The 18,438-nt window shown below is 47.2% G+C and overlaps 1 protein-coding gene across 15 annotated transcripts in view; it reads left to right on the top strand.

Annotated features, from left to right (window-relative positions):
• LOC119390600 (bromodomain-containing protein 3) overlaps positions 1-18,438 on the top strand; it is a 197,157-nt gene that overhangs the window by 135,423 nt on the left and 43,296 nt on the right. For all 15 annotated transcript variants that reach the window (XM_037658218.2, XM_049414078.1, XM_049414082.1 and 12 more), the window contains 2 exons: positions 11,332-11,643; positions 11,705-11,839. In XM_037658218.2, the coding sequence (XP_037514146.1) occupies positions 11,332-11,643; positions 11,705-11,839 (447 nt within the window). The remainder of the gene's footprint in view (positions 1-11,331; positions 11,644-11,704; positions 11,840-18,438) is intronic.

Below are 18,438 nucleotides of genomic sequence, written 5' to 3'. Positions count from 1 at the left end.
GCAAGCAACGCGCACTCGGCGTCTCCGCGATGCTCTCGCGGCCCTGCACGACGATGCGCGGCGCACTTGAGTTGTCACCTAGTCAAACACGCAGTATATGCTCGCTGTCAGTGCATCGACGTTTCTCGGTGCCCGCGCCGCTCAACAACGGCGAGCTACTTTCGTTTCTACAAAGCGACGCGCACTTTAAAGCGGTCTCGCACGACACGGCGGCGGCGAACTTGCGAACGGCAGCATGGCGCGCTCGTACCGCCGTCAATCCGCAGTGTACGGCGTACACCACACGCGCAGCCGAGCAGATATCTACAGATGACTGATAAGGTTGTCGTTTATAAGTCAGAATGGCACGTTCATCGATGGCCGCCACCTCGCCTTCGCTCTTTTCTGATGCTTATCCGCGAAAGCATCGCCGCAATCGCGCGGAAGTCTTAATCACTGATCGACCGGTCTCTGCCGTTACCGAAAAGACGGACGACCTTTTGTGGCAGGAGTTCAGGGACGCAGTGAACCTTTTTGCGATGGAAAGTTATCGCGGTTATCACTTCTTGCATTTATGCTTCTTGCGTTCCAAGGCATTATTGTTTGGTTCATCGCAGGCGGTCGTAGCTGCAGAGAACGGCGTCAGGAAAGGTTACCGTGCGAAAGCTGACCGCAAGGCTTCATGCTGCCTACTATTCTTTTTTTCCTCACTGCCATTCTGCCACTGAAGAAACGCCTGGAAAGTGAGCGACCTCGCTCGCAGCGTCCGAAATCTGCGTGCGGTGCTCGCCGATATGGGATATCACCGTGGTCGCGAGTAAACTGGAGCGGGGCACGCGCGAGCGCGCTTTCCTGTCACGCTTTAGAAGGAATGTTTGAACTTTTTTTCGCTTCGTATGCACCATATTTTTACCGCGACTGTGTCTGAAATGTTCGTTGTAAAAGTAGGAGGCTTTGAAAAATGTTCGCTATATGTGGACACAGCTTCAATGGTTAGCATAGGAAAATTGTAAGTGCACCCAAATATGGTCGTTATAACCGATAGATCGTTGTATGTGGCATCGTTATAAGTGGGTTCGTCTGTATAACCGGTCTGTTTGCGCATTCATTTTTCGTTGTGAACAAGGCTCCCGTGTGGGAGCAGAAACGTTTTGCTTTTATGTGAACATGCGTGGTCGGTGTCCATTTCAGCCCCATGGGCTTTAACAATAGAACAAGGCAGGTGACAGTTGCAGCAGGGTAGGGGTAAAAGTGAAAGCTCGCGCCTGGCTCCTTCCTGTACGTAGTGCACTGTGGCATGGAGCAGAAAGAACCATGCCGCCGATAACTTTTACTTCACTTTTTTGGATTGTGTAGTCTCCAGGGGTCGGTCCCCACAAATGAAGTAAAAGCAAAACAACGCTGTTCAAAAGGGAAAACGCCACGAAATCGTAGTTAAAAACAACGCATTCAACCGTCCGCTTCCCTTTGCCAGAGGGAGGAGAGATCACGTGATACAACGCTGCATGTCACGGCGATGGCAGTGCCCGCGCCCAATATTGCAGGAAATGTCATGCTGGGTGTACAAAATTGGGCCCCTTTCCTTTCTATTATTCCTCCCCCCTCCCCAAGTGTAGGGTAGCCAACCAAGCCAAAGCTTGGTTAACCTCCCCGCCTTTCCTCTTCGTTTCTCTCTCTCTCGAGAGAGAGAGAGAAAATCGAGAAAGCAAATGTCACATTTAATTGCACAGAATCACAAATTTTACACGCACTCATAAAACATTAGCAGGCTCCTGGGGCATAGCCAGCTTGGCCACTGGCGCCTTCGTGGTGCTTTCTGAGCATGCACTGCACATTTTCTCCTGATGCACGCTTGCGTTCAGATGCAACTGAACGGTGCCGGTCTTTCTCCTCCATGCGTTGCATGCACTTTTGGCCAGGGTTTATGCAGAGTTCATGCAAGATGCTTGCTGAGGTTCTCTTGCAGCCAGCATTGAACTTCATCACTGCCTCTGCCACAGCAGCCTCAATACTAAAGAGTGATATGTGCCGCTCCTTTGGCACGACTGCCCATATCAGTGAGTGCAAGCTCTCGTTGTTGTTTTGCGTTTTGCCTCACCGTCACCATTCAAGCAGCTGCTTGTCAGAGAGCCATTGGTAAATTGGCAGCAGTGCCTTGCCTACATGAGGAGGCAAATTATAATGGGGCTTTGGCACGGGCTGGTCGTTGCGGCATTTTGCCAGCACCAGGAGTAGAGTCCTTTTGGACATTTGGTGTGGCTCGACTCATCACTTGATGTTACGTGATGGTAACTTGCCATCACAGCCTTCTCCATCGCTTCTGTGGCACCAACGTGGGACTTCAAAGCTCAGCCATAATAAGAGCTGAGTTTAGTGACTGGGTCTCCTGTCAGCCTCCCTCGTTGACCAAGAGGCTCCAAGCCAGGCCCTTTGTGCTTTGACAGCACATTACGAAGTGCTGTCCCCATCCTTTTGTGGACATGGTTGATGCAGTCCTCTTTCTCAACATCGATGAACCCGTATACTTTGGACTCTTTTAGGGCCAAGAAAGTACGGCTGTCACCATCCGACAGCACAGTGGTGTATCTAAGGCTCTGTTTTACGAGAGACCTCTCGAATAAAATGAGGCCAACCTCCACCTCCATTTCACCTGCCTTCTTATCGGTATTTTTCTGGCACTCAAGGTTGGCGTTCCATTCCTCCTATGATGCATCATCCACTTTCGGTCCCCGCTCGCATGCAGCACAAAAGTTGCTGAGCATAACGTAGTCTGGCACTAGTCCCGTGAAAAGTTCGATGACTGCGCTGACTCCGATGTGGGAACTGTGCCCGCGAGTCATCCAAGACCAATCGTAGGAAACAGCGATGCTTCCTGGGTTGCTAAAGTTTAATTTGCTCTACAGCTGCCAGACCAAATTCGTGCACTGAGTAGCGAGCGTCTCAGCTGCCCATGTCGCGGCAGGCATCGGTTTTGTTTTGAGGTACGTCTGCCACGTTTTAGTATGCAGCATGCGGGATGAGATATTCATAGCTGCAAAAATATCATTGAACGCCGTTCGCAGACTGCCCGTGCTTTGCATCACTCGCGCAGCGAGAATGTTTCTTGCAAACGGATTCTGCTATTGAGTTCCATTCACACGCGGTGAGCTCAATGGTTCCACTCTTGCTTCAGAGTGCTCCAAAATGAATTTCCTGCACCATCCTGATAATATTGATGGAAATTGCACCAAACTGTGCCAACGTCTCGGGCTTGGGGGTGCCTATCACCGGCAGTCGCACTGCCGGCGCGTCAAAACATGCGCAGCTTGATCTTGCCGCTGCCAAAGTGCTTGTTTTGATACACATGCGGACGAGCTGTCGGGCTTCTTCGGCGCGCTGCAAGTAGAGGTGTGTGCCGCCGCCTGTTTTTGGTCACGCCGCTCGCACTGCCGCCGAAGTCATGAGAGATCACGCCGCCGCGCAAAAATTGCGGCGCGCCGCCGTTAGACTTTTCCTTTAATTCAAATGGGGAATCTGGAAATAAAATACAGCACTTCACCAGAGGAGCTCTTCTCGATGTGTCCATGTAATGAACTGTCCGTTTCAGCGGCCGCTGAATAGCGGGAGCTCAGCGAGAAGTGCGCCCCCTATTTCCAGTTCTTGTTGTGCAGCCCCATCATGGCATCACAAACCTTTCAAACGCTCTCCACACAAATGATAAGGACGGAATGCGCTTCAACGCAACGAACGCAGCCCTCTGAGATCCGATTTTCGGTGCACAAGTCTTTTGATCGTGTTAGCCATTGATTTAGGTTTAATGCGGCCGCTCGTCTAACGCAGTTGTAAGGTCAGTACGCATTCCCTGCATCATTCTCAAGCATCTGGGACACATTCATAAGCAAATTCATACTTGAAAAGTTCCTGTTTCTGTGCATTTCGTCCACTCTCTTCTTACGCTAGGAATGTGCTGGCGGGTTCAGTGCGGCGACATGGTCAAGAGCGAGGTGACATCACAGCTCACCGCTTTTTCGAATCACTGAATGCGCTCTGCCGAAATGTACTGTGGACATCTCCTTTCGATGAACGCATCGAGAATGGCTCCCCAGAAGTTGTAGTATCTTTTTCTTCTCCAGTAATATCACAAGTATTGCCTGACCTTAACGCTGCCGCGTCCTCCAGCCTTAAAAGGCGACGACCCAACTCGCTGGATAGCATATTCTTGGAGTCTTGGACCTAGTACACTGTGCATAAATAAATAAAATAAATAATATATATATATATCACGTATCGTGACTACACTTTTTCCTTTCATTCTTACTCGAGTAAATTGATAATTAAGTAAATAATGAAGTAAAGAGAAATGTAAACTTAGAATATAGCTGAGCTAGTTGGTAGGTATTCATGTTAAGAAGACATGACGTGGAAACACGGACATAAGAGAAAAGTCGAGAGAGTGAACAGCTATCTCTCACGTAGACCACTACTCGCACTTGATTGATAGGTATGGTCTCTTGTATACGTGAGAATGCGCAGATAAATATTTGTGTCTACCTTCCGTTCCGCCGCTGTGTGATTTTTCAGTTAGCGGCTTTTCTGGTGTCTTGACTGCTCTCCTGTGTCCGTGTTTGCACGCCCTGTTTTTATGAAAGGCCCCTAACAGCCTCTGAAAATACAACAAAAAACACAAACAACGAGCGTGTTAATCTCTCTTGCCGTTTCTTGTCTTTTGGTGCACTTCGTGATGCCAGAACAGTGATTCACGTGACATCATCGGGGTACATACTCTCGACTGGTCCATATACGAGAAATAACAGTTGTGAATTGTCTCCCATACTGCTGTTCTATGCAGTCACACACCCATTCTTGCTTGTCTCGCATGACTATCGTGCGCGAGTAACAGATTTCGCTACATTTTGTGCGTTTGCGACTGCGCATGCAGAGATAAGACTGTAGCCGAAAAACTCGAAATGATGATAGGTTCAATGCTTAGTACTGACATTGTATGCATGCTTTATGAAGAAATAAGTGGCGAGGAGATGTCCCTTGTAAGAGGGGTATTCAAGGCGAGAACGAAACCAATGGAAAAGGTGCCGGATTATATGATTCTTCCAACCAACGCACTCTTTACGGCGGAGACGATGCAGCTTTCCAGGAAAAAGGCGAGCCCGCTTCGACGGTTTCTTGTTTATTTTTTATTGCGTTAGCAATTGTATGGACACTCAGGACAGGTTTTCACCATTGCCGTCATGTTCCGTACAAACTCTAAATCGATGACATCGCTCCGCGCATAGTATGTTCTACCCGCGAGTAAAAGCTCGCGAGCGTTTGCAAGGAACATGGCTAAAGCAGCGATGAAACAAGCTGGCCATCTCAGTCACACGGAATAACATCACCCCGCGTGCGAGGTCTGCCGTCGATTGCGCCTCAAGCAGAAGGAAACGCCCCGCCTGTCATTTGCTGGGCGAACGAGCAAGAAGGGATGTCTGGGGAGCGGGAGCGCAACTCGAGCGGCATCTGTGAACTTTTGACTATAAGGGCGCCGTCAGGAGCGCTGGCACGCGCGCTATTTCGGCAGACATCCCGCGCTATTTCGGCGTACAACGTCTACGCGGTGTGAGCACTGTGATCTCACTGCTTCGCGCTCGGTCCACTGATATACGACAAACTGACCGAAAACCGCTTCTCTCCCGGGAGCGGCCGTATTGCCATACACCAGCGTTTTGTAGAGTTAAGTGAGATTGGAGCAAAAAGAGTTAGCAGCTAGGCCTCGTTCATGTAACATTACAGCGTGTACTTATCGCATTCACTGCTCCCCCCCCCTCGCCCCCGCGCCGTTCACGAGCCGCCGGCGGAGGTGGAAACACCGGCGCGCTGCCGTCGGTGATTTTGGGTCTGGCGCACATGTTTAGCTGCAAGTAGGTATCAGCGTCGGGATTTTCTTCGTCAGTGAAATTCAGCAGCTTAGTGTCGAGCGTCGTTGTCGGGTGCCTTCCGTCGTTGTCGGGTGCCTTCCGTAGACAGTGTGGCATCATCTGCGTCGTTTCTTGTACGGCCGTGTTGTAGGAGAATGTCACGTACGGAAGGATGGCATTCCACATGTTGTGTTTGATGTCGACGTACATGGCCGGTATGTCGGCGAAGGTCTGTGGGTGGTAGGCGGTGGTCTGGCGGTGGCTTGTGTGGCTTTATCTCTAGATTGCCTTAGTTACGCTTCATCAGTATTTCACAGTATGCGTTTAAGTGTCACTCTGGTGTCTGGTACGCAGCGGTTGGCCCATTCTTTTCAGATGCCGGCATCCTGCATGCTCAAACAAGCTTATTTACTGTAGAGGCTCACGCGATATTGTCAGCCGCTAAGCACACTAAGGAATCAAAATACCTAAAACAGTTGCCCACACAGATTCTTTGAACAATGTGAAGGCCTTAAAGGGACACTAAAGGCAAATAACAATTTGTGTCAGAATGAAAGCTCAATGTATGACGTCTAAAACGGCAATATTATCAACAGCACTGCCTTGCTTATTGAGAAATTAAGCTAAATGTATCACACGACGTGCGCCATGAGTAGGACATTTTGGAAATGATCCCGATGACGTAAGAGCGTCCGACTGCAATTAATCACTAGTAATCAAATTAGCTGCAATAAAAAAAAAGAACCGTCCATGCATTAAGAGATGTAATAAAATGCTGCTTGTTCGTTTGTTTGATTCATGGAAAAAAGAACCTCTTTGGCGTTGCCATGGGGAACTGCACGCGTGGTTCAAAGGTTGTTTTCGCCGAACTGTGCTTCGCCAGGCACCCGGCTTTGCGCACGCACTCACGTCTCAGTGGTAGTTTCGGTAATGCGTACAGCCGCTGGTGTGTTTTGCATGCTGGTGAAAGTCACTCTGACAGAAAGTTCGACAAAATGACGCATGCTTGTGATGTTGTCGGATGCCCGAATGGTGCACGCCGCCGCACAGTAAAGGCGGGCAACATTGAGCACAGCAACGGTGACTTCAGAAAGACCACTTTCAGGTGGGTGATTTGAACGCAATGCGGACCACTAAAACATGATTTTATTTTAAAATAAGCACTTCCTTGGCACAAAAGTAGCACTACGAGGTTTCTGGACCGCTATTTCAACGATCAACTTCGACTTAATATTGGCCTTTAGTGTCCCTTTAAGAGCTTCTATAATTCACAAAAATTCTGTGCGTCTGACTCTTCACTCTCTGTTTTGTGCCATTTATGCATCCAAGCAGAGTGTCAGTGTATGCTGAATGCCACGCCGCGATATGGAGGGCAACATACGACTTGCTGACCAGCTTGCCACGTCTGTCCAAGCAGACGTTTCCAACACATCCATGACGGTTCCTGTACTGGACCTAAAGCCCCTTCTAAGGAAAACGCTCAGGACTTACTGGCAGCGTTTGTAGGATAAAGTCAAAATAAATTGCACATTATCAGCCGCACCTTGGTAGTTGGCCGCCAATATCAAGGTCACGCTGTACAGGAGTCGCATCCTGCAGACTTAGGAAAGCCACAGATACAGTACACACACGCACCTTCTGTCCCGTGGTGATCCACCCATATGTGAGAAATGGGGTAAGCCACTTAGGGTGTCTCAAATCTTGATCCAATGCACTCAACTAGCCACTTTTAGAAAATAGCATTTCCCCTTAGCATACCTTGAGCACATTCCACTCCACTTGTTAGTGTTTATCAGTAAGGAACCTCGTTTTAATTGTTGGTCATTGCTCACATTTTTAAGAGATGTGCAGAGTTTTCATGTCATATTCCCAGGTGATCCATAGCACGGCCTTTTACCAAGGCTGCTGTTGCGGTAGTCGCACTAGCAAGCACTTGTCTCCCGGCTTTTGGGGCTCAAAGGCCTCAAGGAGGCATATGTGCAATTTCCACGCTCTGACATTTTAGCTTCATGATCACTTGTCATTAGGGGTGTGCGAATATTCGAATAGAGTAGTACCTAATCGAACAATTCGATTCGACTTTCGAAGAGACAGCATTTGAAGTTTCAAATAATTCGACAGGACGAATATCTAAAACGCGGCAAAGGCCAATGGTGCAACTTGGTTAGGGTGGGTTGGCAAAAACTAACTCTAACATCGCTACAGTAGGCCTTTCGTTAAAACTTTCATGGACATCCTGGTTCAAAGGCGAGTGCATGCGGATCTTGTCATTTCCGCACATAGAAAAACTAGCCACCGTACCCCCCTGTATTAGTCTTTAGGAGGTTCGGAGTGGCACTGCTGACTGAAACAGTGGCTCTTCTACCAACATGCTTGCGCGCCCATAAAAACTGAAACAAAAGCAACTCTCGAACAAGTGCGTAATAAAACTGTCGGCACGCCGTAGCGACCCTGGTTTTTGCTTTGTCTTGCCATAACTGGCAGTACGCATTTTGTGTAAATATACTAATCGATATTCGAAATTTTTGGCAACTATTCGGCACTATTCGATTCGAGGTGAAATTTCACTATTTGCACACCCCTATTTGTCATTCATTGAACACCCATATGCCACTCAACATGTCACTGTCATAATTTTATAGTACATACAGTTGCTGATGTTTATTCGGACTAGGTGGGAACTGCCAAAAGGGATTCACCAGAAAAAAAGCACCTTTATTGGCCCAGTGGCCGGAAAAACTTGTCAATGCACGTCTGCACACAAGCACTCTTACAGACGACCAAGTCTGCCTGTATTTCAGCCAGTTTTTGGCCATCACTGTAGGTTGTAAATAGCGCTCTTACAGCCTGCGCTAAATCCGCATTTGATAACGGTGTGGACGGTGCTTCATCGTAGTCCACCCGTGCTGGTTCAAGGACTTGACAGACGACCTCATCATTGTCCAACTCTGCAAAAGCTCCCGAGCAACATCAGACCGATGTCAGCCGCCAGCAACTGCGGCCTTTTTCGCCATCGTCGGTGTCTTGTAGTTGCCGTGTTTGTTCATTAGGCACAGATGGAACAAGTGGCGTCGGAGCCATTTCAGCAGGTCGGGCCTAGCTGCAGAAACAACTGACAACGCAAACCCTCTAGACGTCGGGCTAGTTCGTGCTGCAACACTCGTGGTGTAGTTATCTTTGTCCGTGTCGTACGCGCGGTCATTCTCAAACACCACACCGAGCTGACTGCAAGCGTGGCTTGGCTTGCAGTTTGGTGCACTGACAAGCAAATGTTGATCACTCATGCTCTCTCGTGTCTGTCTTAAAAAATTCATGCATCGAAATTTCATTTGGCAAGTCTAGCTTATATTGTAGGTAAGGCAACTGAATTGCCCCCAAAAAATAAGGACTGAAGTTGAAGAGCACTTTTGGATGTGCCGGTCATTTCCTAACAAAAGAAGTTTGTGTCGGTACTTTGTCTTTCTTCGTTCAGGTAACCAATACATTAAAATCAGTGTTACATATTTCCCGGCGTTCTCATGGCTCCCTCGTTGCCTGAACAGCACACAAAGCATTAGGAAGTCACCTTGGAACGAAGACAAAAATGCCAGCAGCTATCACCTGAAAGGCTGCGATATGCGACTGGTTTCATTTTGGCATCCTGGAAAATCATGGTGGATCAAGCTTATGGGGTTGTCGACAGATTGTGCTCTACATTTTGAATATCCCCTATTTTCTTCTAACTGTAGTGTAATAATTATGATGTAAGCTGAAATGAAATAACTCTTTCCTTACCGTGCCCATAGGGCAACAATAGCCCGCTATCAATGGTTTGAATTACCACTTTCAAGACATTCTGCGCCATTCATGGACATGCTGTTGTGATGGAGAACTGTAGTTTTTTTTTTCCGTATGTAGTTTTTTCCAGCCTTGATTTTCTAACGCGCGATCGTCAAAGTGGAAAGTGTAAATGAATGCCGCCGGATGTGATGCACGCTTAGATGTGGTGCACGCAGATCAGGGGCATAGCCAGAAATTTTTTTCGGGGGGGGGGGGGGGTTTCAACCATACTTTATGTATGTTTGGGCGTGCGTTTGTATGTGCGCGTGTATATATACGCAAGAAAAACTGAAAAATTTCAGGGGGGGGGGTTGAATCCCCCAACCAATTTCAGGGGGGTTCGACCCCCCCCCCCCCCCGAAATTTTTCAGTTTTGCTTGCGTATAATACACGCACACATACAAACGCACGCCCGAACATACATAAAGTATGGTTGAACCCCCCCCCCCCCCTGGCTACGCCCCTGTCGCAGATATTGGTATTCCGGTGTGTTTGCGACTGACTTGATCGATTTAATGAGCATCAGCGAGTGTGAGGATGCTGCCTTTTCCTCATACTTGACTCTGAGAGCAACGATGATGCAAACCAGCCCGGAACATCGGTCAGCATTGCTTTCTGCTTCGGGCAGTCTCGGTTCGCACTTCAGCACCAGCCTGTCGGGATGGAAGCTTATAGGAACCGTAAGAAATGCATGGGGGACTAGAAAACACAGCAGAAAATAACAGTTCACTGCAGGACATGAAAGTTTACGTTATGTTTTACATCTAGGAACTGCTTTGTCGCATGGCACACGAAATTGTAGTGCTTAAGTGAGATTTTTGGCGGGGAAGTCGTTTTTAGTGAAGAAGTTTGAATTTTTCAGAGATAGTGTCTACTAGATGGCAGTACATTTTGTATATCATAATTTCTGTTATATTTTTTTCTTAGTAGATAGAAGCATGTCTTTACAAAGTTCAATTTTGTCCCACAATCTCAAGTCTCTCAATTTATATCGCTCGCATAACACACATCTCAAAAAGGAATCTTGTATGCTGGAAAAGATTGTTTATTCTGCATTTAATTTAAGGCGCAGTAGCTCCTTCAGCAAAAAAGATAGTGTAACCTACAAAAAACACCTATTTTTTACCCCCGCATTAGGGAAAGAGGCAAATAGAGAAACAAAAAAAATTGCCTTTTCCGTTGATGGGATCTGAACCCACAACTTCAAGGTTGCACATCAGATGCCCTACAAATTGAGCTACGACGTTAAGGCGTTTCCCCGTCCTCCTCGTTTGGTATTTCTGTATGTGTAATTCCTGGGAGTGTTAGCCAGTGTCGCTTGTAGCCAAGGCAGCAGTGTGGAACACTCCTTTTGCCAGAGGGTGTCACCTGGGACATGATCTTTACACAAGGTGGCAGCTGACCAATAAACCTTCCCATGCTAACCTAAGGCATTGTCTACCGGGGCAAGGCCCTCGCTATGAATCAATGAAACAAGGGAAATTTTGGGGGGAGGGGGGGGGGATTGTTTCTTTGTGACACACAACCAAATGAATCCAACAGACTGTCAGGTCAAGGAAAACTGCGTGGGTGACATTTGTTTTTTCAAGCAATGTATTCCTAAACTTTTACAATAACTTAAATGACACCTGGTTGAATGCAGGTGACAAGCTTGGCCGAGTGGTGCACATAATCCAGTCACGGGAGCCGTCCCTGCGAGACTCCAACCCAGACGAGATCGAGATAGACTTTGAGACGCTGAAGCCGTCAACGCTGCGCGAGTTGGAGTCCTACGTGGCGTCGTGCCTGCGCAAAAAGCCCCGTAAGCCTTACTCGTCCAAGAGCAAGCTGGCTGCTACAGCAGCTGGCAAGAGCAAGGAGGAGCAGGTGCGTGAAAAGAAGCAGGAGTTGGAGAAGCGGCTGCAGGACGTGAGCGGCCAGCTGGGCACCACCCCAAAGAAGCCCCTCAAGAAAGGTCAGTCTCTAGCAGTGGCCGAGCCCAGTGTACCACTGAGCAGGTGGCTCTCTTGTTGCAGATACCGAGAACTCGCACGTGGATGTGGTTGGGGGCCCGAGCCGGCTGAGCGCCAGCAGCTCCAGCTCGTCGGACAGCGACAGTTCGAGCTCCTCGTCCACGAGCAGCTCCTCGGACAGCTCGGACTCGGAGTCAGGTTAGGCTCAGCCCGGCGGGGGGGGCACTGCCCCTCGTGCTCGGCCCATCTGCTGAGCCCATCACCGCGGCACCATCCGGCCAGGGAACAAACCCCACTAGGGGGGGGGGCTGGGGAGGGGGGAAGGGGGGGGTGATGTATTTATTCCGAGCAGCATCATCATCTGTATATAGGCCATTGCTGTTCCCATCCCTGGTTTTTACAGAGTAGCGCGCACACACTTGTCTGCTTTTAAAGCGGTGAAGGGTGAAAGCGGCCGTGGCGTTCTTCACCCTTCACACAGTTGTCACATAGAGAGAGCCAGAGTCCTTTGCAGCCCCACCAGACACGGTTGGTGCACATCTATAGCCCATGAGTGCAGTGTTCCTTGAGGCCAGCCTCTTAAGTGGTGAGCAGTGCAAGCCATCCGGTTAGTGTTTGTCATTATTTATTTCATATTTGTCTCGGCAGCGCGCGTAGGGAGGAGCCATCATATTTCTGGGTGGCCAGCGTTCTGTCCGAACAAAGCAGAGGCCCGGTGGTGGCTCCTGTTTGAGACAAAGCTGGCGCGATTGTTGTAGCACGTGCACTCTGTGGCTAGGGGTGTGTACGTCCGTGCCCGAGTCTTTTGACTGGCTCCTCTCTGCGCATTGTTCTTGTGCTGCGTGTGTGTACTTCAGATGTCATTTGTTTTGCACATCATTGTACCCTGCTGTACATTGAGGGCCGTTTTAATTAATTTGCTGCCATCTTTTAAGGTAATATTGTAGCAAATCCTACAGGCAGCGCTCCCCATCAGTCTGGGTTTTTTAAAGCGTGGCATATGGTGCAATGATTTTATTTTGCTTCTCTGGTCGTAATTGCATTTTATCTTCTCATACCATGTGTTGTGTATGCATCTGAATGATGAGCACTCTGGGACCTTGCCTAATGGTGTACTTTTTATAAGGACAACATCATTGTACAGACATTGCGGGGCCTGTGCATGGCTGCCATGAATCATCTTGATTTAAACATCTTTGCATTGTTCTTAGGGCTGTACATTATTGCGACAGAGCAAATATCATCCACAAACCCATGTGCGTGCATGTGTGAGTGGGTTTACACAGTTGTGTTCAATAAAGTGTGCATGGTTGAGCCCTGGAAGAGCATTGAATAAAAGATGGAACCTGCAGAGTTGTGGTTTTGTTGATGGCAGTGCCTGCTGCTGCGATACACGACAAGGCTGGCCTGATAGAACACTGCACTTGTTGGGCAAATAGATGTCCCCCCTCCTTTTATTTTTTTGCTTGAGAGTGTGTCTCTGCTTGCATTCTGCTCAAGGGCCGCAAAGGACCTTTCTTATGGCGCCATGAAAGGCAAGTCATTCAGGGATGCTGCTTTATTGGTGGCAAGCTTCCCTTTTATTAGTATTAAAGATGTCGTCGTGTACATAGCTCAATTAATTACTTAAACAGGGCCAAGGACGACACAGCACTATGTCCGTCTCTCTCCTCGTGCCTTCTTAGATGCGCTCTGTGCCAGTGCCATTCAGTACACTTAAATGAAAACCCCGTGGTACAGGTGCGCCATCAAATATTGGCTCTTATCACTTTAAGCACCCCTTCGAGGCCTATTTACAGAGGCTGAAAGTTCTTTAAAATTGCATTAGGATGTCATCAAAACTATCAATGAGGACCTTCGGAAGCACGACTACTACTGGGATAAGCGTACGCATTGTAAACAACGCAGTTTTTACAAACTGCATCCTTTTGGAGTACGATATCGGGATTTTGTTGCCGCGGTGACTGACGTCTCATTTTAATTTTTTATAGCTTCTGCTTGAAACTCTCACCATTAATTTACGTGGCTAGGGATGGGCCTCTATGTGGCAATTTTCATTAGAATAACTGCATTTCGGTTCTGTAGGATATCTTTGGTTTTTTTACTCTGAACTAAAGTAAACAAAAATTATTTCTCGTGTTCCAAGTGCAGACTTGGCAGGGTATGCCCCATGGTGATGCCAGTCTCGTCTCGAAGGAATGCCCAAGTTCAGAGCCCTCTGGGTTGAGTCGCTTGCCCCAAGTATATCTGTCAAAGGGCACTCAATGCTGGCGATTATTTGCAATGAAATTTTTTAAGTGGAGATGTTCAAGGAGGGATCAGTTTTAGTGAAATGATGAAATGAGAGAGACAACTGGGTGACTTATACGTTTTAGGGCTTTAGTTATATGTGTGTAGTTAGAGGAAGGCCCATGACCATGCTTGTTGACTCTTATTTCGAGCAAAAGTAGTTGAGGTGCATGTAGAAAGCGACTGCCGCAACATGTTTGCATTTTCCTGCAATGCTCTCAGTTGGCCATGCGAGTGCCCCTACCCGAGTCGATCTGGAAACATCGCGTGAGCAAGGGGAGAAACGCAAGCATAGTCGTTCCTTCATGGTGGTGGTGTGCACTTTCCCGTGATGCTGGGCCCCTTCATGGCACCATGCACATGCCCTGCCTTGAAGAACTGTGCTCCTAAAGTTAGCACCCCGAAGAAGCAAATCGGTTGCTTGTAGCTCTCCGAATCCAGCTTTTATCGTGGGCACGCTTTGTCGGGCCATGGCTGCGCTCTAAGCATACGCTACAGTGATGAGCTCGGGTTGGAACCTTCGTAAACTCAGCCCTGCTGAGGGAGGGTCAGCTGTGTTAAAGAGGAGCTTTCGAACGAAATTCAGTAAAAGTTGGCATGCTTGTTTAGTTTCGTCTCCGGATTCTAGAAATGCCGTTTTCTCTAGGTTGATCAGGTAATTAAGAAATCATTATATTTTGTTCTTACTACAGCACACAAATCACCTCACCAAACCTATGAAAATGACATTTGCATCGTTAGCAAAAAGCACAATACTTGCAGCAATGAAACACTTTTATGATTGCATAATTATTTCTTCCGGTATAGTAATTTAAACTCAGTCATGGCCATGCAGTGGTCACACAAATTGCAAGAATTTAAAACCAGAAGAATTAAAATCTGCGATAGCCACTGATTGTGCATAGTAAATGTCTTGCTGGTTTTGTAATGTTAGCATTTCGAGAATATGGAACGAGATTCTGAAAGGCACATGGTTTCAAATGGACTGAAGTAATATTATAGATTTCAAAAATAAATTTTTTGGCCCAAGGACCCGTTTTGCCCCCCATGAAGGGGCCCTCCGACACTTTTCTAGCCAGTTTTTTTTTATTTGCGGATAGGCTAATACTTGGCGATTTCTTTTGCACAGGCAAAAACATGGCGATATTTAGTATTTTAATCACTCAAATAAATCATTACATCGCTGCTGACTGCATTAGCACATAGTGGCAGAAGCATTGCTGACCGAAGCGAGGTCACTAAGCATTCGTCTGTAATTGGTTAACGCCAAAAGTTGCTGATAATCGCTTTACCCCTGCAAAATCTTCCCGATATTTGTTCTTTTTATTTTAATGCAAACTGGATACTGTCCTCATCTGGAACTACAAAACGCGGCAGAGGCTGCTTAGAGCATAGAGAAAATGTGCGCCCGAGGTTTGTCTCTGTGAAAGCTTCTCCCTTGCGTGTTCTCATGAACAGCTTCATTTCGTACACGCTGTTAAGCTCCTGAGTGTGTATCACCTCGGTGCATTGTTGTCTCCTCTTTTTCGAAGGGGTGCGGTTCCACGTTGCTTTTTACGGGGGCACCAGCTTCCGCTAAACAAGCATTTTGAGCTCTGCCATTGGTCGCACTGTGGTACATGGTGCATGAGGGAAGTGAGGACACGTGACCCCCCCCCCGTGAAAGTCGCGCTCAGGGCAGTTTATTTTTCTTGTATATTGATTTTTTTTTTGTCCTGAATCACTTGGGACTGCATGCCCCTTTCGGTGCTGTTATTTCTGTATTTAGCTGCCAATCGGCACAACGAGCATAATACAACAAGATTACTAGCATGGTCCCATGTTTCTTGTTTTTGTCCCCCTTCTATCATCATCTGTGCATTGCACCCCTTTTCTCTCTGTCGTGTGCTCCCAAATCATGCACTGACATTGGGGAGAGCTGCTTAAACATCTCTGGAAGCCTAATATCTGTAATGGCAAAACATCGCGCTGCCGCTTGTGTTGTCCGCTTCCAGGCCCTGCCGAATCTGCCGCCATAGTTGCGTGGTGGCATAGGCCGGTGTGAATGTCATACGCATCTAAAACTGACTGTAATAATCACAATAAGCAGCTATTTTACGAGCTCATGATGGATTTGAGAGCAATAGACGTGCAGAACATTTCACCAAAATCTGTACATTTTCAGCTACTAAAGCCATGTCATGACGAGAACGTGGATCTTTCAGGTTATGTTTTGGTCTCATGCAATGAATAGGTCTTTAGGTTCCTACAACATGGGCAGAGTCTGAGGGAGATTGATAGAATAAAAAAGCTCTTGGGACACCATTGAGATGCATGTCTTGCCAGTAGAGACAATTTTTAGACTGTACCATCAGTATATTGGCTCCTTGCTGCATGGTACACACAGGCATTGGACTGTAATGTGAAGAAATTTTTATTGCTAGCAGCTGTAATTGGAAACGTCTTTTAGGACCTCCTAATTGCGCTTCACAAAAGATTGAAAACTTGGGCTTCATGGTATAGCATTGCAACCCACCAGCGCACAATCACGACAAGGACAACAAGGAAGAACACACCACTGTGCTGAAACAACTTCGAGAAGCACATATCCCTTACATATACAATTTTATTAGAAGTGCATATCTCTTAACATACGTGAGAGATGTGTGCTTCTAATGAAATTGTTCCAAGTTCAGCACGGTAACCGTAGGGTAATTACGCTACTTGTAGTCTATTTTTGCAATTTTTTGGCCAGTGTGAGGTAGTAGGGCGGTAACGATTTTCTTATAAGACATAGGAGAATAAATAGACTGTTTGGCGAGTTGGTAATTCATGATGATTGAAAATAGCGCGAAAAAAACGTAAGACAAGACGAAGAAGGCTGCAGCACAAGTGCATACTGACAACTGAACTTTTATTAGAAAGACGAAAATATATAGGAAGCCCATACCACATGTTTACCACGAACAGAACCAAAAACCCTCAGGTGTGCGCATCCAGGTACCTTATTTAACACAAGGGAAGGCTTTGCTGCACAGTCATCTCCAGCTTTCAAAATGAAAAAAGCTTCATGACATGCGAGCACTTTTGCATCAGACAAAAGAGGAGTACACCTATTCTCACGGCAGTGCAGGGCCAAATTTGACGAAGGCTGACCATTCAAAGATCAATGGTGATCTTACAGGCGCGCATTCAGACGGCAGCCTGTCTGTCTTATATAGCATTTACCACACGTGAAAGGCACCTGATACACAACTCCCTTGCCACAAACAGAAAGGCTGTCCCTTTGTTTCACCTTACATTCATGCCATTTCTGCACAGTCCCATCCACCTTCCTTTCAACAGCGGCGCACACACTATCAAGCTTATTCTTAGCTGAAAAAACATCAATATCTAGCACCAACCTTCTTGAGACGATGGGAAACACCGTGCAAGAAAGGTTGAAATCTGAGCTGAAAGGCTCAGATTGAATCTATCACACTATTTCATAATCTTCTCATTTCCACCAGGATGTAGTCGCACGTTCTGGCCAGTTGTACAAATTCTTCGAATTTTGTCGGATGTTTGAATATGAGGTGCATTTCTGCAAAAATCGTGCCAAGACTGCCGAGAGAGAACGGAAGCTGCACCATGTTTCTGTCTGTACACAACTGAATGAACAAGTTGTAGACAATCCCACATTGCTCTCCAGTGTAACTGGGGACGTTTATGGCCACGATGCTGAATCAAACGTCTCATCGTAATGGAAGGCGCCAAATCCCCGTGGCGGAAAAGCATATGTTCATGGCAATGTCAAGTCCGTGCTGATCATTACTTTTTTCGTGATTTGCATGGAATTGTCTACAAAGCATTCCTACCTCTTAGACAAACCATGAATGGCATGTGATGTTTTGAGGCGCTTAACAGAGAGCATTAATCGCAAATGTTTGTAGAAGCGAAAGAACAACTGGCTTCATCATCACAGCATGCCCGCTCACACATCACTCATTTTTCTACAGCAGTTGCGTACCCACACTATTCACCTGACCTTGCCGTTTGCGACTTCTTCTTCCCAAAGTTGAAGTTGAGGCTGTAAGGTTGTCGGTTTCACGCTGTTAAAAGATATGCAGACGGAATCGCAGGCGGTCTTCAACATGCTGTCGCCAGGAGCTCTAACGTATCATGTAATTAATGCTAGCATCGTTAATTTGACCGATTTTAGCGTCACTTGAAAACGCCCGCCTAAAATTGTAAGAAACTAGCGCCCCGCAACGGGGGAGCTCATGAGACCACATGTAGTGAACAATAAAACGATGCGGGTGCTTTAAGGCGTGCAAAATTCATGGGACAGTTTTCGTTGTATCCTGGTTGGCACTTAACAGCCTTTACCTTTCACAGTGATGCATTCCTTATCTCGTTCGTACTCTGAGTGTAGTTTGGCGTGCAAGCGGAGCTCGATGCTGCAGGTTTGTCAAGCGGCTGATCGCACGATAAAGCTTGCTGAACCATGACACCTGGCTGCGAATTTGTTGTTGTGGAGCTGCTGCTTT

This window comes from Rhipicephalus sanguineus, chromosome 1 (assembly GCF_013339695.2).
Source record: "Rhipicephalus sanguineus isolate Rsan-2018 chromosome 1, BIME_Rsan_1.4, whole genome shotgun sequence".
Taxonomy (NCBI): domain Eukaryota; kingdom Metazoa; phylum Arthropoda; class Arachnida; order Ixodida; family Ixodidae; genus Rhipicephalus; species Rhipicephalus sanguineus.
This window is presented reverse-complemented; position numbering and strand designations above follow the sequence as displayed.